General features: G+C 39.7%; 1 protein-coding gene across 4 annotated transcripts in view; it reads left to right on the top strand.

Annotated features, from left to right (window-relative positions):
- The first annotated feature begins 195 nt into the window (after positions 1-195).
- Positions 196-17,496, top strand: part of dock11 (dedicator of cytokinesis 11) — a 130,537-nt gene continuing 113,236 nt past the window's right edge. For all 4 annotated transcript variants that reach the window (XM_073859845.1, XM_073859842.1, XM_073859844.1 and 1 more), the window contains exons 1-2: positions 196-405; positions 16,103-16,219. In XM_073859845.1, the coding sequence (XP_073715946.1) occupies positions 304-405; positions 16,103-16,219 (219 nt within the window). In that variant the 5' untranslated portion in view covers positions 196-303. The remainder of the gene's footprint in view (positions 406-16,102; positions 16,220-17,496) is intronic.

Below are 17,496 nucleotides of genomic sequence, written 5' to 3'. Positions count from 1 at the left end.
TTTTACATTGTTGCGTCTCTACAAAAAATATGCATTCGATATTTAACCACAAAATTTATTTTAATGGCAAGCGTGTAAAACCAAAACAAAACAAAAACTTTATAGACAAAGTAACTTTAACTTACTTTCCGGAAAGCGGGTTTCATCCGTATCAGGCAACCTCTCTCGATGGGCATGGCTAAATCTGGTCCAAGTGGCCCCTCCCCGCCTGCATCCGCACATCTGTCAGACTCGCGTATTGGCGTGCCGCGATGTCGTTTCCCGCAATAAGGTCGTTAATGGAATTACCGTCAATCTAAAATCATGTCCGAAGTGCGAAAATTCACAAAGAGGTTGAGCAAACCGGGGACGGCGGCGGAGCTCAGACAAAGTGTATCAGAGGCAGTGAGGACGTCCATTGCTGTGGTTAGTAACTTAACAGCGTTCTCTCTCTCTCTCTCTCTCTCTCTCTCTCTCTCTCTCTCTCTCTCTCTCTCTCTCTCGGGCAGCAAAAATGTAAACGTCTCGTACCATGCTTTACTATACCTAACTTGGCGGCATTTCATGGCTTCATAGGCGCGTTCATGCTTTCTCTCAGTAGGAAGCTCACTAGATTTTAACACACTAAAATCTTTTTCAGCCGTACAAAGACTATAAGACTATGTAGGCTACCGGAAATATGTTTTATGTGTTTCATTATTGAAATTATTGAGCCATATTTCTTAGCCTTAATAAACAATATACATTGAATATTGAGATATGCATTGAATTAAATAGATAATGTGAATTCTGCCTCTCAAGAAAGCAGCCCCTGAGCTATAATCGATCACGAGTGGGTCCTAATGCAAGAGATTGACGTTGTTCTGTAGCTCCTAAAAGGACCACATGGAGCATCCTTATGCCTTTGTGTAAGGAGACATGTGCACGAGCACTGCTGTATTTTTGTTATTTAGTAACCATCAAATCAGAAATGAATGATCGGAGACAAACAAACAGCTATGGGATTTTGCACTGATGCAACATCCATTAGGTGCAATACAATTATACCGGGAATATGAATAGGCTATAGAATATCATATTTGCTTTCACTGTTATGAGGCATATTTTGTCATGTGCTATTGGTCAGTTGTCAGTTTAATGGTGGTTTCCAAGGAGACAAGACAACAGGCAACACTATGGAGATTGCAGAGCTTCTCCGTTTCCCTTGAGAATACACACAGGCTGCTCAGCTACGCTTCCTGTGTCCTTTGCATGTTATGAATGAAGTATTTGTCTGATATTTCCTCTTGCACACACTTTGTATTTGATTTAAGGAGTTGTGTGATATGTCAACGACTAAGTGACAATGTGTTGTGCAATTTTTGCGGCACAGATATCACGGAATATATTTCAGATGTTTATAACAAACTGCATAGTTTTCACTTAGATCTTTTGAAAAAACATTAAAATCATTCCAGGTGTGCTGTTCTATCCAAGCCACGTTACCTTTGCTTTGCCACTGACCCATACTGCCCTACAAAGCCAAAGCGCAGCAACTACACATTTGGCCAGAATTGAGTTAAGGGTTGAAATGGGCTTTGTGAGATCTGTTGTGTCTTGTGACAAAGTCTCCTGGTTTAATATTGTCCCATTTCAGAGAAATGTGTGTGCCAAAATTGCAGTAACATGTTTGACTGGCTGGTGTAAAAACTTTAAGGGCATTTTTCTCGGTTTCAGTGCTTTTGCACTTAGCTCCACATGTGACCCTGGACCACAAAACACAGAGTCAGAAAAGTCAAATGGGTCAGTTTTTTGACATTGAGATTTATACATCATCCGAAAGCTGAATAAACAAGCTTTCACTAAAATGCATGGTTAGAATAGGACAATATTTGGCCGAGATACAACTATTTGAAAATCTGGAAGAATCGGAGGGTGCAAAAAATGAAAATGTTGAGAAATTCACCTTTTGAAGTGGTCCGAATCAAGTCCATATCAACAGCATCCACTCACAAAAATAACAGTTTGGATATATTTAAGGTAGGAAATTACAAAATATCTTATATAATATTAGCCTGGGTACCCCATGCTGCCTTGCATGTAAATTTATTCACCCTGCAAGTTTAGCATTTAAACTATGGACCTGCGGTGACAACGTCTATGCTACACACAGATTGGCTATGAGCTACGTACAGACGCATTTACTAGACATTCGTATCATCCAATAAATGGCATAGGGAACCAATTACAGAACGGGGAGGGGCAGCAAGATGATGACAACGTCTATGCGACACACCGATTGGCTTTATGCTATGTACAGACGCATTTGATAGACATTCGTATCACCCAATAAACGGCATAGGGAACCAATCACAGAACAAGGAGGAGGCAGCAAGATGATGACAACGTCTATGCGACACACCGATTGGCTATGAGCTATGTACAGATGTTTGATAGACATTCGTAGCACCCAATAAACGGCATAGGGAACCAATCACAGAATGGGGAGGAGGCAGCCAGATGATGACGACGTCTATGCGACACATCGATTGGCCATGAGCTACGTGCAGACGCATTTCATAGACATTCGTAGCACCCAATAAACGGCCCAGGGAACCAATCAGAGAACGGGGAGGAGGCCGCAAGATGATGACGACGTCTATGCGACACACCGATTGGCTATGAGCTATGTACAGACTCATTTGATAGACATCCGTAGCACCCAATAAATGGCATAGGGAACCAATCACAGAACGAAGGGGGAGGGGCCGCAAGACGATGACGACGTCTATGCAACACACAGTTGGCTATGAGCTACGTACAGACGCATTTGATAGACATTCGTAGCACCCAATAAACGGCATAGAGAACCAATCACAGAACGAGGAGGGGGCCGCAAAACGATGACGACGTCTATGCGACACAACGATTGGCTATGAGCTACGTACAGAAGCATTTGATAGACATTCGTAGCACCCAATAAACGGCATAGAGAACCAATCACAGAACGGGGAGGAGGCAGCAAGACGATGTTGGCGTCTATGCGACACACCGATTGGCTATGAGCTACGTACAGACACATTTGATAGACATTCGTAGTTCCCAATAAACGGCATAGAGAACCAATCACAGAACGGGGAGGAGGCAGCAAGACGATGACGACGTCTATGCGACACATCGATTGGCTATGAGCTATGTACAGACGCATTTGATAGACATACGTAGCACCCAATAAACAGCATAGGGAACCAATCACAGAACGTGGAGGGGGCCGCAAGACGATGACGACGTTTATGCGACACACCGATTGGCTATGAGCTACGTACAGAAGCATTTGATAGACATTCGTAGCACCCAATAAACGGCATAGGGAACCAATCACAGAACGGGGAGGGGGCCGCAACACGATGACGACGTCTATGCGACACACCGATTGTCTATGAGCTACGTACAGACACATTTGATAGATATTTGTAGCACCCAATAAACGGCATAGGGAACAAAAAACAGAACGGGAGGGGGCCGCAAGAGGATGACGACGTCTATGCGACACACCGATTGGCTATGAGCTACGTACAGACACATTTGATAGACATTTGTAGCACCCAATAAACGGCAAAGGGAAACAATCACAGATCGGGGAGGGGCCGCAAGACGATGACGACGTTTATGCGACACACCGATTGGCTATGAGCTACGTACAGACGCATTTGATAGACATTCGTAGCACCCAATAAACGGCATAGAGAACCAATCACAGAACGAGGAGGGGGCCGCAAGACGATGACGACGTCTATGCGACACACCGATTGGCTATGAGCTACATACAGACGCATTTGATAGACATTCGTAGCACCCAATAAACGGCATAGAGAACCAATCACAGAACGGGGAGGGGGCCGCAAGAGGTGACGACGTCTATGCGACACACCGATTGGCTATGAGCTACGTACAGATGCATTTGATAGACATTCCTAGCACCCAATAAACGGCATAGAGAACCAATCACAGAACGGGGAGGGGGCAGCAATATGATGACGACGTCTATGCAACACACCGGTTGGCTATGAGCTACGTACAGACGCATTTGATAGACATTCCTAGCACCCAATAAACGACATAGAGAACCAATCACAGAACGAGGAGGGGGCCACAAAACGATGACGACGTCTATGCGACACAACGATTGGCTATGAGCTAGGTACAGACGCATTTGATAGACATTCGTAGCACCCAATAAACGGCATAGGGAACCAATCACAGAACGGGGAGGAGGCAGCAAGACGATGACGACGTCTATGCGACACAACGATCGGCTATGAGCTACTTACAGACGCATTTGATAGACATTCGTAGCACCCAATAAACAGCATAGGGAACCAATCACAGAACGTGGAGGGGGCCGCAAGACGATGACGACGTTTATGCGACACACCGATTGGCTATGAGCTACGTACAGAAGCATTTGATAGACATTCGTAGCACCCAATAAACGGCATAGGGAACCAATCACAGAACGGGGAGGGGGCCGCAAGACGATGACAACGTCTATGAGAACAACGATTGGCTATGAGCTACGTACAGACACATTTGATAGACATTCGTAGTACCCAATAAACGGCATAGGGAACCAATCACAGAACGGGGAGGGGCAGCAAGACGATGACGATGTCTATGCGACACACAGATTGGCCATGAGCTATGTACAGACTCATTTGATAGACATTTGTAGCACCCAATAAACTGCATAGGGAACCAATCACAGAACGGGAGGGGGCCCGCAAGACGATGACGACGTTTATGCGACACACCGATTGGCTATGAGCTACGTACAGAAGCATTTGATAGACATTCGTAGCACCCAATAAACGGCTTAGGGAACCAATCACAGAACGGGGAGGAGGCAGCAAGACGATGGCGACGTCTATGCGACACACTGATTGGCTATGAGCTACGTACAGATGTTTGATAGACATTCGTAGCACCCAATAAACAGCATAGGGAACCAATCACAGAACGAGGAGGGGGCCGCAAGGCGATGACGACGTCTATGCGACACACCGATTGGCTATGAGCTACGTACAGACGCATTTGGTAGACATACGTAGCACCCAATAAACAGCATAGGGAACCAATCACAGAACGAGGAGGGGGCCGCAAGACGATGACGACGTCTATGCGACACACCGATTGGCTATGAGCTATGTACAGACGCATTTGATAGACATTTGTAGCACCCAATAAACTGCATAGGGAACCAATCACAGAACGGGAAGGGGCAGCAAGACGATGACGATGTCTATGCGACACACCGATTGGCTATGAGCTATGTACAGACTCATTTGATAGACATTTGTAGCACCCAATAAACGGCAAAGGGAAACAATCACAGATCGGCGAGGGGGCCGCAAGACGATGACGACGTCTATGCGACACATCGATTGGCTATGAGCTATGTACAGACGCATTTGATAGACATACGTAGCACCCAATAAACAGCATAGGGAACCAATCACAGAACGTGGAGGGGGCCGCAAGACGATGACGACGTTTATGCGACACACCGATTGGCTATGAGCTACGTACAGAAGCATTTGATAGACATTCGTAGCACCCAATAAACGGCTTAGGGAACCAATCACAGAACGGGGAGGAGGCAGCAAGACGATGGCGACGTCTATGCGACACACTGATTGGCTATGAGCTACGTACAGATGTTTGATAGACATTCGTAGCACCCAATAAACAGCATAGGGAACCAATCACAGAACGAGGAGGGGGCCGCAAGGCGATGACGACGTCTATGCGACACACCGATTGGCTATGAGCTACGTACAGACGCATTTGGTAGACATACGTAGCACCCAATAAACAGCATAGGGAACCAATCACAGAACGAGGAGGGGGCCGCAAGACGATGACGACGTCTATGCGACACACCGATTGGCTATGAGCTATGTACAGACATATTTGATAAACAGTCATAGCACCCAATAAACGGCATAGGGAATCAATTACAGAACGGGGAGGGGGCCGCAAGACGGTGACAAATTCTATGCTACATACAGATTGGCTGTGAGCTATGTACAGACGCATTTGATAGACATTCGTAGCACCCAATAAACGGCTTAGGGAACCAATCACAGAACGGGGAGGAGGCAGCAAGACGATGGCGACGTCTATGCGACACACTGATTGGCTATGAGCTACGTACAGATGTTTGATAGACATTCGTAGCACCCAATAAACAGCATAGGGAACCAATCACAGAACGAGGAGGGGGCCGCAAGGCGATGACGACGTCTATGCGACACACCGATTGGCTATGAGCTATGTACAGACGCATTTGGTAGACATACGTAGCACCCAATAAACAGCATAGGGAACCAATCACAGAACGAGGAGGGGGCCGCAAGACGATGACGACGTCTATGCGACACACCGATTGGCTATGAGCTATGTACAGACATATTTGATAAACAGTCATAGCACCCAATAAACGGCATAGGGAATCAATTACAGAACGGGGAGGGGGCCGCAAGACGGTGACAAATTCTATGCTACATACAGATTGGCTGTGAGCTATGTACAGACGCATTTGATAGACATTCGTAGCACCCAATAAACGGCTTAGGGAACCAATCACAGAACGGGGAGGGGCAGCAAGACGATGACGATGTCTATGCGACACACTGATTGGCTATGAGCTATGTACAGACGCATTTGATAGACATTCGTAGCACCCAGTATTCGGCTGTGGGAACCAATCACAGAACGGGGAGGGGGCAGCAAGATGATGACGACGTCTATGCGACACACCGATTGGCTATGAGCTACGTACAGACGCATTTGATAGACATTCGTATCGGCCAATAAACGTCTCTGGGCATTCATTCGTAAACCACACTGAAATTTGAGAAAATTCTCTATGTATTGAAAATTCTCTAAATTCTCATTCTCTATGACTGGGTTGGTGTTAGCCAGGCTAATATATATATATATATATATATATATATATATATATATATATATATATATATATATATATATATATATATATATATATATATATATATATATATATATATATATATATATATATATATATATAAACCATTGCAGTTTTATTTTAACAACATAAATTACAGATATACCATACGTGTTATAATTGTATCAATTTTTACTATTAATCTATGTTGTCTTTTTCTTTGTGATTTAGTAATGAGTGCTACAAAGGGTTAACTAAGGGGCCTCAGCTGATCAAAGATCCATGTAGCATGTGGTCCTCTCCAGTAGGAGATTTAAAGGAACGAGATAAGCCAGGCTTGTAATGACACAGAAAACATCTGTGTTCAGAAAGTCACAAAGAGGTTCAGATGGAGGTTACGACAATTCACTTTAAATACTGACGTGTGTTTGCGAGTGAGCATGTGTTTAACGCAAGAGCTCTTTCTGTCTGGTTAGCTAGAGAACAATCTGCAAAATACATTAACCACACTGGAGATGATCTCCAACCTTAGAATAGTTTTGTCACATTCGTTTTTCATTTTTGCGTTCTTGCATATGGAAGTTACACGACTAGAGCAGGGCAGTGCCAACGCCCCTCGGCTTATAGGAGGCCAGTAACTAACTCGCATTTCCTTTTACCTCAACCTGTGGTTTAATGGTCTGTGATTCTTCTTTAGTTTCTCTCTGTGTTTAGCAGCATTGACGTTGTTGACAGACAGAGACTGTGGTTCTGCAGCGAGGCTAATGGTGGGTTATTTTTGACCGTTGGAAACTTCATCAGTTGTGTGGCTTAAAGGGGTAGTTCACAAAAAAATTCAGTCATCATTTAGGAATGTTAGTGACTTACAGACTGTCATCATTTACATTTCTGTATTTTGAAGAAAAAATAATGCAGCATCAGCATTCTTCAAAATTTCTTCTCTTGTTTTCTAATACATCCAAAAGTCCTGGGCGTTTAAAAAACACAATTGATGATGACTGAAGTTTAATTTTTTGGGTAAACTATGCCTACCTTGGTCTTAAGATTTTAAGGCGTAAGCTAGAATGACTGGACCTTGCATAAGGAAGTTGAACATATAGGAGAAGATAAAATAAGAGCATTCAGTCACTAACAGAAGTAAGCTATGACATATACTCTCTTGCAGTGGAGCCAGGACTGGCTGTGGTTTTTGCCTCGCTGTGCAATGAATGACACATGACAGGAAGTTGCTGCTGAAACATTTGTTGTAAAGTCATGTGTTTAAGAGAGAGAGGAACATGTATGCGTATTGTGAGGGATTATACTCATGATTGGGTGTTCGCTTCTTTGGCTTACATGTAGGCCATGGTCTCACCTCTGTTAAGCCAAACAATAAAAATTTACGTATTTTGAAATTGGAATTTGTTTGTATTTCGTTTGTAATATTTAAAGCAAAAGAAACTGGAGAGGTCACACTCCAAGGACACTTGTGCATCATTAAAGTTTTACCTGTATCTTTTTGGGTGAATTTTGCTATTAAAGTGATAGTTAAATCAAAAAGAAAATGAAGAGTTTGGTTCCAAAACGCCACAAACGCCATTTTTGAAAAAAATGAGTTACTGCCAAAATCAGTATTATATCAGGTCAGTATTTAAAAGTAAATTCTTAATTTTACGCAAAATCCAATATCCACCGTGTTATTCTGTCATCTTTTCTCCCTTTTTTCCCAAAATGCAATAAACGCCACTCCTCCTTTTTTACAGAACTCAATAAATCCATTCCAGAAATTACAGCCCACCATTCACGCAATGTAAACAAACATGGCGGCGCGCTGAGTACACGGAATCCTAGTTTTCCTCATCTACTTTGTACTTCTTGATCAACAAACAAAACAAAAAAATACTTTAATAGCATTGATAAACCTGTGATGGTTTTCTGTGACGGGAAAGAAACGCCATCAACATCTAATAATTTACGCGAAGCACTCAGGAGACTGCTGCTTATCTCCCGACAGCATCAAGTTTCTCATGCTAACACATTGACCCAGAGGATCTTATGAAAAACTTTACATTATTTTACTCAAAGTCAACAAAAATCGAGCAGGACCAAAATATTTTACGGCTGATCGCTGTGAAAAATGCTAAGCGACAAGTATAACCGCAGCAATGACAGTGTTCTTAATATGACAAAGTAAGTGTTTTGATTAATGACATTAATGTTTATTTTTTTAATCAGTGTGTACAACTGTTCAACTAAATGAATATAACATGGCAAAGATGAATGCAAATTTATATAGGCTATTGATTCAATAGATTTATAGCATTTTGAAAAAAAACTTGTCATGGATTTATTGCATTTTGTGGAAAAAATTATTTGTTTTTATAATAAATCTTTAAAAATCAAGTTATGGATTTGAATTTTTTATGTTTTTATAACCTAAAGATGCTATGTGAAAGTTTGAAACAGAAAATAGTGGTTTTCATCTTGTCACTTTCTTGGTATAGAAAACACGTTTTTACCTAAATTTGTCAAAATGGATTTATTGCGTTTTGGAACCAAACTCTTCAAATTCTGTCATCATTACTCTCTTTCATGTTGTTACAAAACCTGCATTCATTGCTTTGTTCTGCTGAACACAAATGAAGACATTTTTTTAGCAATGTTTGTAACCAAACCGTTTTTGAGCACCATTGACTTCCATAGTAGTATTTCTCCCTACTATGGAAGTCAATGGTGCTTCTTTTTCCTGCTTCATTACAAATATCTTACTTCAGAAACATTTATACAGTTTTGTAATAACATGTGGGTGAGTTAATGATGACAGAATTTTAATTTTTGACTGAACTATGTCTTTAAGTCACAATTAATTAAGATGAAAGAAAAAGACAAGTTAAAAGGCGAAGAGTATGCAGATTTTACATCATTACTGTAGCCTGACGTTGTCATACTCAATTCTAGTCAGAATTTGAGTCTGATACCGCTCCATTGAGCTATAATTATGAGGCGTGTCTCAACCGAAAAATGCCTCTGCACTCAATTGGATAGACCTATGACCAATCAGAGCAACGGAGTGTGTGACGTATGTTGAAATTACGTCTTTGCAGCCTGACCGAACTGCTAGTTATTTCGCTACAATGACACTAACATTGTGATTATACTGAGTTAGCGAATGTACATAAACACCTATTATGTTTACAACATTTAGTTTATATCACAACATGAAGTATTTACTAAGTCATAGAGTAAGACTATCTCTTACCATTTGTACGTTAGGTGAACTTCATCCACGACGATACCCATTACGTTGGCTTGAAAATATTGGAGCCTAGCATGTCCCTCCACTTATTCAGCAACCATGATTCCGGGCTTCCGAAAAGAAGCTGGCAACGACCGCTAATTATATCCATCTCGTCGTGCACGCTGAGTTGCATCGCCGTAATAACGTTAGCCATTTCAGTTGCGACCAACTTTTGCCGAATAGGAAGGACGGCAAAAACATCAACAAATGCCCTGCTCGCGTTTCTCTGTTCCTCTTTTAAAATCAATGCTCTGTCGATATCTTTTAGAACAGACTCAATGTCGGAATCCACACAGCTGAACTCTACAGCGGTAGCCATTCAACACACGCGCTCTTTGGTGACGTGGTTCATTACGTTACTGTTGATTATCTGTCCATCATCGTATAAAGCCCGCCCTGACAATTTGATTGGTTCGACCAGCATTTGTCCTAGCATAGTAGCTCCTCAACGCAGAAACCCCAGACCGATCTTCCCGTTTTCAAAATCTTGTGGGCGGGGCTAAGATCGGCTGGCACCCAGGCTATCTTTACGTTTGGTTAGATGCTGAATAATACAAAGTCAGTGGGTGACTTTTGTCTGCTTTTTACAAAAACTAGCTAAACATATAGATCTTAATTGCAGATCAAGAGTAAAGGAATTTCAGGAATCGCCATCTCCCCTCGTCTAGGTAACCATAACATTTGTTATTTTCAATGAGGTATTGTTCCAGATTTTAGTTTAGACACCCGTCAAACCATTAAACAAACAGGACCAGAAGTAAAATTCCGATCAGACACATAACCTCGACAACGCATGTGCGTGCGATGAAACCGTCTATACTGCATTGAAACACATATTGTATTCATTCATTGCATATTTTATAGATTTTTTTTTAGAGATGCACCGATTGCATTTTTCTTCACCGATTCAGATTTTTCTGTAGGTGTGACAGATTTTAGCTGATTCCAATTTTCTTTCTAAGAACACTAAGAAAGGATGTGTTCATTTTTTATACATTGTTTTGTGTTATGCTATTTTACACATTATGTGTTATTTCAACACATTATGTGTCACAAAATGTGTTGTTCCAAAAATAACACAAAGCTGTGTCTAGTTAGGGACAACATATTAAATGTGTTGTACTGAAAGGAATATTCCATTTTCTTAAAAGAAAAATCCAGATAATTTACTCACCACCATGTCATCCAAAATGTTGATGTCTTTCTTTGTTCAGTCGAGAATAAATTATGTTTTTTGAGGAAAACATTGCAGGATTTTTCTCATTTTAATGGACTTTAATAGACACCAACAATTAATACTTAACTCAACACGTAACAGTTTTTTTCAACAGAGTTTCAAAGCACTATAAACAATCCCAAACGAGGCATAAGGGTCTTATCTAGCGAAACGATTGTCATTTTTGACAAGAAAAATAAAAAATATGCTCTTTTAAACCACAACTTTTCGTCTAGGTCCGGTCCAGCGCGACCTAACGTAAATGCGTAGTGACGTAGGGAGGTCACGTGTTACATATATAAAACGCACATTTGCGGACCATTGTAAACAATAAACTGACACAAAGACATTAATTAGTATCAGTTGACATACAACAACGTAGGAACGGCCCTCTTTCAACACACTTGTAAACACTGGGGCGGAGTTTCGCATTCGTCCTCTGTGACCTCTTGACGTCATGACGTATTGCGTGGGGTCACCTGGCGCATCACGACCAGATCTAGACGAGAAGTTGTGCTTTAAAAGTGTATATTTGTTATTTTTCTTTCAAAAATGACAATCGTTTTGCTAGATAAGACACTTATGCCTCGTTTGGGATTGTTTATAGTCCTTTGAAACTCCGTTGAAAAAAACTTACGTGTTGAGTTAAGTGTTAATTGTTGGTGTCTATTAAAGTCCATTAAAATGAGAAAAATCCTGCAATGTTTTCCTCAAAAAACATAATTTCTTCTTTTATATTTTCATATAAAATAAATTCTAAAACAGCACTTTTACCCAAACTACATTAAATTACATGATCTTCTGTGTTTTCACACATGTTAGTGCACATGTGGTGTGGCCTCGGAGTGCACCAGATTACATTGTATAATTTTTCAGTTAGTGCGCTTTGTGTTCACATACGTTGTTTTTACCGGACTCGAAACGCCCCCCATACACCATGTGACAACTGTCAGCGCTGTAAATGGTCTCTGACAGCTCTGACCCCTATGACCACCCCCACATGTTTCCATGACAACCAGCCTGGCACGAAGAGCGAAGGTAGCAAGATATGGAGATAAATGATGCACGTCTTTGAGAAGTTTCTTTCCTGTTTAGCACAGTCTCGCAGCGTCCGTTTAGTGCGCACCAGAGTTGTGTTCATACCACTGATCTAAATAAATGACTGGATTGTGCATGATGTCACAATTGTGAAGCTACCGCGTCGCCATGTTGGTATGCCCAAACATTCTATTAAATCAATGGACGTTATCAGATTTTAATGATACTAGTCTCCGTTTTTATATCTGAAGTCTTCCTTTACATTATTAAAACACAAACTTCTTAATTATGTACATAGATATTTACTGAATGTTGTACATTTTGCTTTTTAATCAGTAAGTTACTATACATTCCTCTTCATTACAGTATCAGATCAGCGGACAGATCACAGCATGTTTAGTATTAATGACAAACGTGCTCATTCTGAAATCTAAATAAATAATCATGCTTTGTTACCGTATGTGCATGCAATACTTTGCTGGTTTTGTAATTATGTTATTGTTACAAGTTACCTAAACTTATTCAGAGAAATAACACTGACCGTGTAGCTTACTGTCAAAAAACTTTATTTATACCTGTGTCATTAACAGGATGCAGCAGACACACTCACCTTAACGTTTTATTATAAATCCCTTATCCTGCCTGATTAAAACATAAACATTGCAAATAACACCAGAATTAACAATTAATTTACATACACATATCCTAAAAATTAATTTTGTGTGACTGATACAGGGTAAAATCGAGTGAATTTAGATCATGATTTTGAATGTGAGTCAATGACGCCGGTTGGGTTTACCAAGAAGGCTGCACGAACTCTACGCTGGCTTCACCTTCTATGCGCAATCCAGTCATTTATATAGATCAGTGGTTCACACCGACCCAAGCGAACCTTACTTGGACCGAAAGCTCATTCACCTAAAAAGTGTCAGTGTGAAAATGGGTGAGATGGCGTGCTCTCAAACAGGCTCACTGACATCATGTTAGATGTCCAAATATCAGTTGGACAGGTGTGGTTAAGCATAGTTCCTACTCAGTATGATGTGTAGACTTACATTGATCTTGCTTTTGAACATAATAAGCAGGCAACATGCAATGCATTCTGTTTATCATTCTAAATATATACAAATTCCATTTCATGTCTTTTAGTTTGTGAACAGAATTAAAAGCGCTGTTTTTGCAGAGCACATTTGTGCAGTCTATGAGCTTTAAGACACTGGGGAATCCCTGGGAACATAGAAGGAAAGTTGCAAATGAATGAAATATCTTGAAATAAAACAACAGAGAACTAAAACGCAACATCAAAAGCAATCTTTAGATGCAATGTACATGTACATTATTTACAGACATTAAATCAATCTGAACTGATTAATTAGTACTCCAACCCCTACTTTATCAACTACATTGTTAAGTCTTTCTTCGCCAACATTTAAAAAAAAGTTGCCAACCATCACCAGCATTTTTTTAACGATTTTCACAAAAGTTTAATGCCTTCCAGAAAATGTTCTTCTTTAAATATATAAACATACAGTATATCAAATGAAAGTAGTTAGCTAGTCAGTTTCTCCAACTATGCGTCCTTCTATGGTGGTTTAGCAGTAAGTTATGTCATGGACAGCTCCAACCCCAATGGTCTTGTGGTTTGGGAAATGTACCCCTGAGCAGTGTCCTGCACACAGGCGGTTGAACTGGTAGAATATCAACGTGTCATTTGCGGATGCATGGCATTACAGGTGGATTGCATGGGTGGTTTGTGTCCCGGTCTTTATGTAAAACGGATCATGTTTCCGGTTATGGAATTAAATTAATACAGCTGTTGGATAACAGGTCGGGAGCTGCTTTTTTGTGAGTGTGGGTGTGGCTGTGATGTTATTGCTTGTGCAAAAGGACCGGAATCGGAATGACTGACTGTCCGGCCGATCATGAGTAAAATCATCCAATTCATCAGGTCTCTGTCCGGTCGTTCTTTGAATCTCAATTGCCTGCAGCAATGCAATGTTTCCACAAAATGTTGTTTCGGAAGGATTAGTTGCAAATTGCTTTAATTTCTTTCTTTTTCGAATTTCCTTGGGATCTTTTCGAACCCCTGCGATTATAGGTTCAAGCCTCACTGATCCGGTCAATTCTGAACTGTTTTAAACCTGAGAAACAATAGGCAGCTTTATGCAGTCTTGAACTTTGGACAGAAAGAAATTTACTGCGCTTTTCGTAAATTCTGGACCTACACTTCAGTATAACTTCTGTTCATATCTTTGACAGATTATAATTTATTGCCAACCTGTCAGACATCTTTACAACATGGCTTGCTATAAACAGTGAAAGGTACAAGCAGGTTAGCTGAACTACACTGCAAAAAATTCTTAGTATTTTTGTCTTGTTTTGAGTAGAAATATCTAAAAATTCTCAAATTAAAGTCAATTTGTGCTTAAAACAAGCAGAAATATCTGCCAATGGGGTGAGAAAAAAATCTTGAAATAAGATTTTTTCTTAAACACTTAAAGGTGCAGTGTGTAAATTTTAGCAGCATCTAGTGGTGAGGTTGCGAATTGCAACCAACGGCTCAGTCCACTGCTCACCCCTCGCTTTTAAAACACATAGAGAAGCTACTGTAGCCTTGACCGGAAAAACATGTCATCGTTGGAGACACTTAATAAAAAAGTTTGTCCGTTAAGGGCTTCTGTAGAAACATGGCGTCACAAAATGCCGACTTCCACGTAAGGGGACCCTCTATGTATGTATTCATTCTAAGGTAATAAAAGCATAACAAATCATTTTAAAAAGGTCTTTATACACCCCTGATAATATAGTTTTGTATATTATTTTGCATTTCTGTCAAGAGATCCTTGTTAAAAATTACACACTGCACCTTTAATTCAAGCAAAATTTTCTCACCCCATTGGCAGATATTTTTGCTTATTTAAAGCACAAATTCACTTAAATTGTACATTATTTTCTTAGGTCATTTTGCTTATAAAGAAAATACATCTTGTTCTACGAATTGTTAGATATTTTTACTGAAAACAAGACAAAAATACTAAGTTAGAAAGTCATTTTTTGCATGGTATCATCTGATATGCTGCTGTGCAACATGAGTATTAACAGGGCAAATGCAAACAGATTACAATTTGATAGGTGAGTTATTTTAGAAAATCATATTCAGATTCATCTGATCCATACCCTGTAGCGTCTGTCCATCATGATTTGTTGTTGGAGAAAGACTCTCAATTGGACTGAGCAAAGTGAATAAAGATCACCATAGCATGACACAAGGCATGACAGCTGAGTCAGGAGTGCGTTTAAGCTTTAACACATGACTCCCTTTCACTTTTTCTGGAATTTCTCAACTCGTGATAAGACCCAATGTCTTAATAAATTATATAAAAGCTTCTAGTGTGATTATAAAGTTCTCCAGCTCTGTAATCGATCTATGGTGCCAGCAACTTCAAGATTATGGGTGTATACATGATGACCTAATAAATGCCCTAATAGGTGGAATGTTTAAATGTAGAGTTGTTAAATCGGTGATAAGATGAAACATAACAGATTAAATAACCCCAAAAGCAATACCATAAAGTGTGTAGATTTAGGAAGCAGTCTCAGTAGTGCTCGTACTGTATGTGTGCAGGAGCAGGTGAAGATCATCGAGCCGTTGGATTATGAAAATGTGGTATTCCAGAGAAAAGCTCAAATCCACAGTGATCCACAAAGAGACCTGCTGCTGTGGCCAGCTGATGATGTATCAGTAAGTCTGACATACACTGCACAAGCACCTTTTCTCAAGTTTACACATTAAGGTGATTTCTAGTTTGTACAATCAAGAATACTTTCATTGCCAGGCGCTAAACGCTTGAGAGGAAGTCGGATTACAAAATTCAAAATAAAGCAAATAATTCAGATTATAAAATCAATACTATAGAAGCATGCATCTTATTTATGGCTCATCTGCAGCAAATGAATATGAAGTGGTAGCAGCAAAATTCTAATTTAAAGTCATGTGACAGGAAGTAGTGTCTCTTTATAGCTATAATTGGCTGATTCTTCCTGACAGGGGGTAACTGACATTCTTCTACTAGGTTCGACAGTTGTACAGATGAGTAAAACTGATGCACTGCAAAAATGATTTTGAAGAAAAAAAATTCTTAGTATTTTTGTCTTGTTTTCAGTAATAATATCTAAAAATTCTTAAATTAAGATGCTTTTTCTTGATGATCAAAACGACCCAAGAAAATAAGTCTAGTTTTTAGACCAAAAATATCAAATTTAAGTGATCTTGTGCATAAAACAAGCAAAAAAATCTGCTAATTTTTCTTGATTTTTTTCTTGAATTTAGTGTTTAAGAAAATAGTTCAAGATGTTTTTTGCTTAACCCATTGGCAGATTTTTTTTTGCTTGTTTTATGCACAAAATCACTTAAATTTGATATTTTTGGTCTTAAAACTAGACTTATTCTCTTTGGGTGTTTTGCTCATCAAGAAAAAGCATCTTAATTTAAGAATTTTTAGATATTTTTACTGAAAACAAGACAAAAATACAAATAATTTTTTTTGAAAATCTTTTTTTTGCAGTGTGTAACCAAATAAAGTGACTGCATTAACAACACGCGTATGTAAGAATTGTAAGGAAACAAACATTTTTAAATAAAAATTTGATAAATTGTACTCTCACTGAATGATGCATTTTGTTAATAAACAAATGGCATTAACCCTTGTGCATTGTTCAAATTCACTACCCTTTTATGTTGTTCTAGATGAAAACATTCACTAAATTAAACGGCTGTAAAAATGTATAAGATGAATATTTGTTTCACATTTTTTGCATAAATCTGGTAATCAACCTCAGTTCTGACCAAAACGATGAAATCTTTACAAAAACTGCCAAGTTCATAAGTGATGTCACTGATTTGGGGGAAAAACACAAAATGTTCATAAATCTGATGCAGAGTAGGTTCTTTTTACAGAAAATCTATTTTTTTATGCACACACACACTATGCTTTTATTATGGAGATATACTCCACATAA

Source organism: Misgurnus anguillicaudatus, chromosome 21 (genome assembly GCF_027580225.2).
Source record: "Misgurnus anguillicaudatus chromosome 21, ASM2758022v2, whole genome shotgun sequence".
Lineage (NCBI taxonomy): Eukaryota > Metazoa > Chordata > Actinopteri > Cypriniformes > Cobitidae > Misgurnus > Misgurnus anguillicaudatus.
The sequence above is the reverse complement of the archived record's forward strand: the minus strand, read 5'-3'. Positions and strand labels throughout refer to the sequence as shown.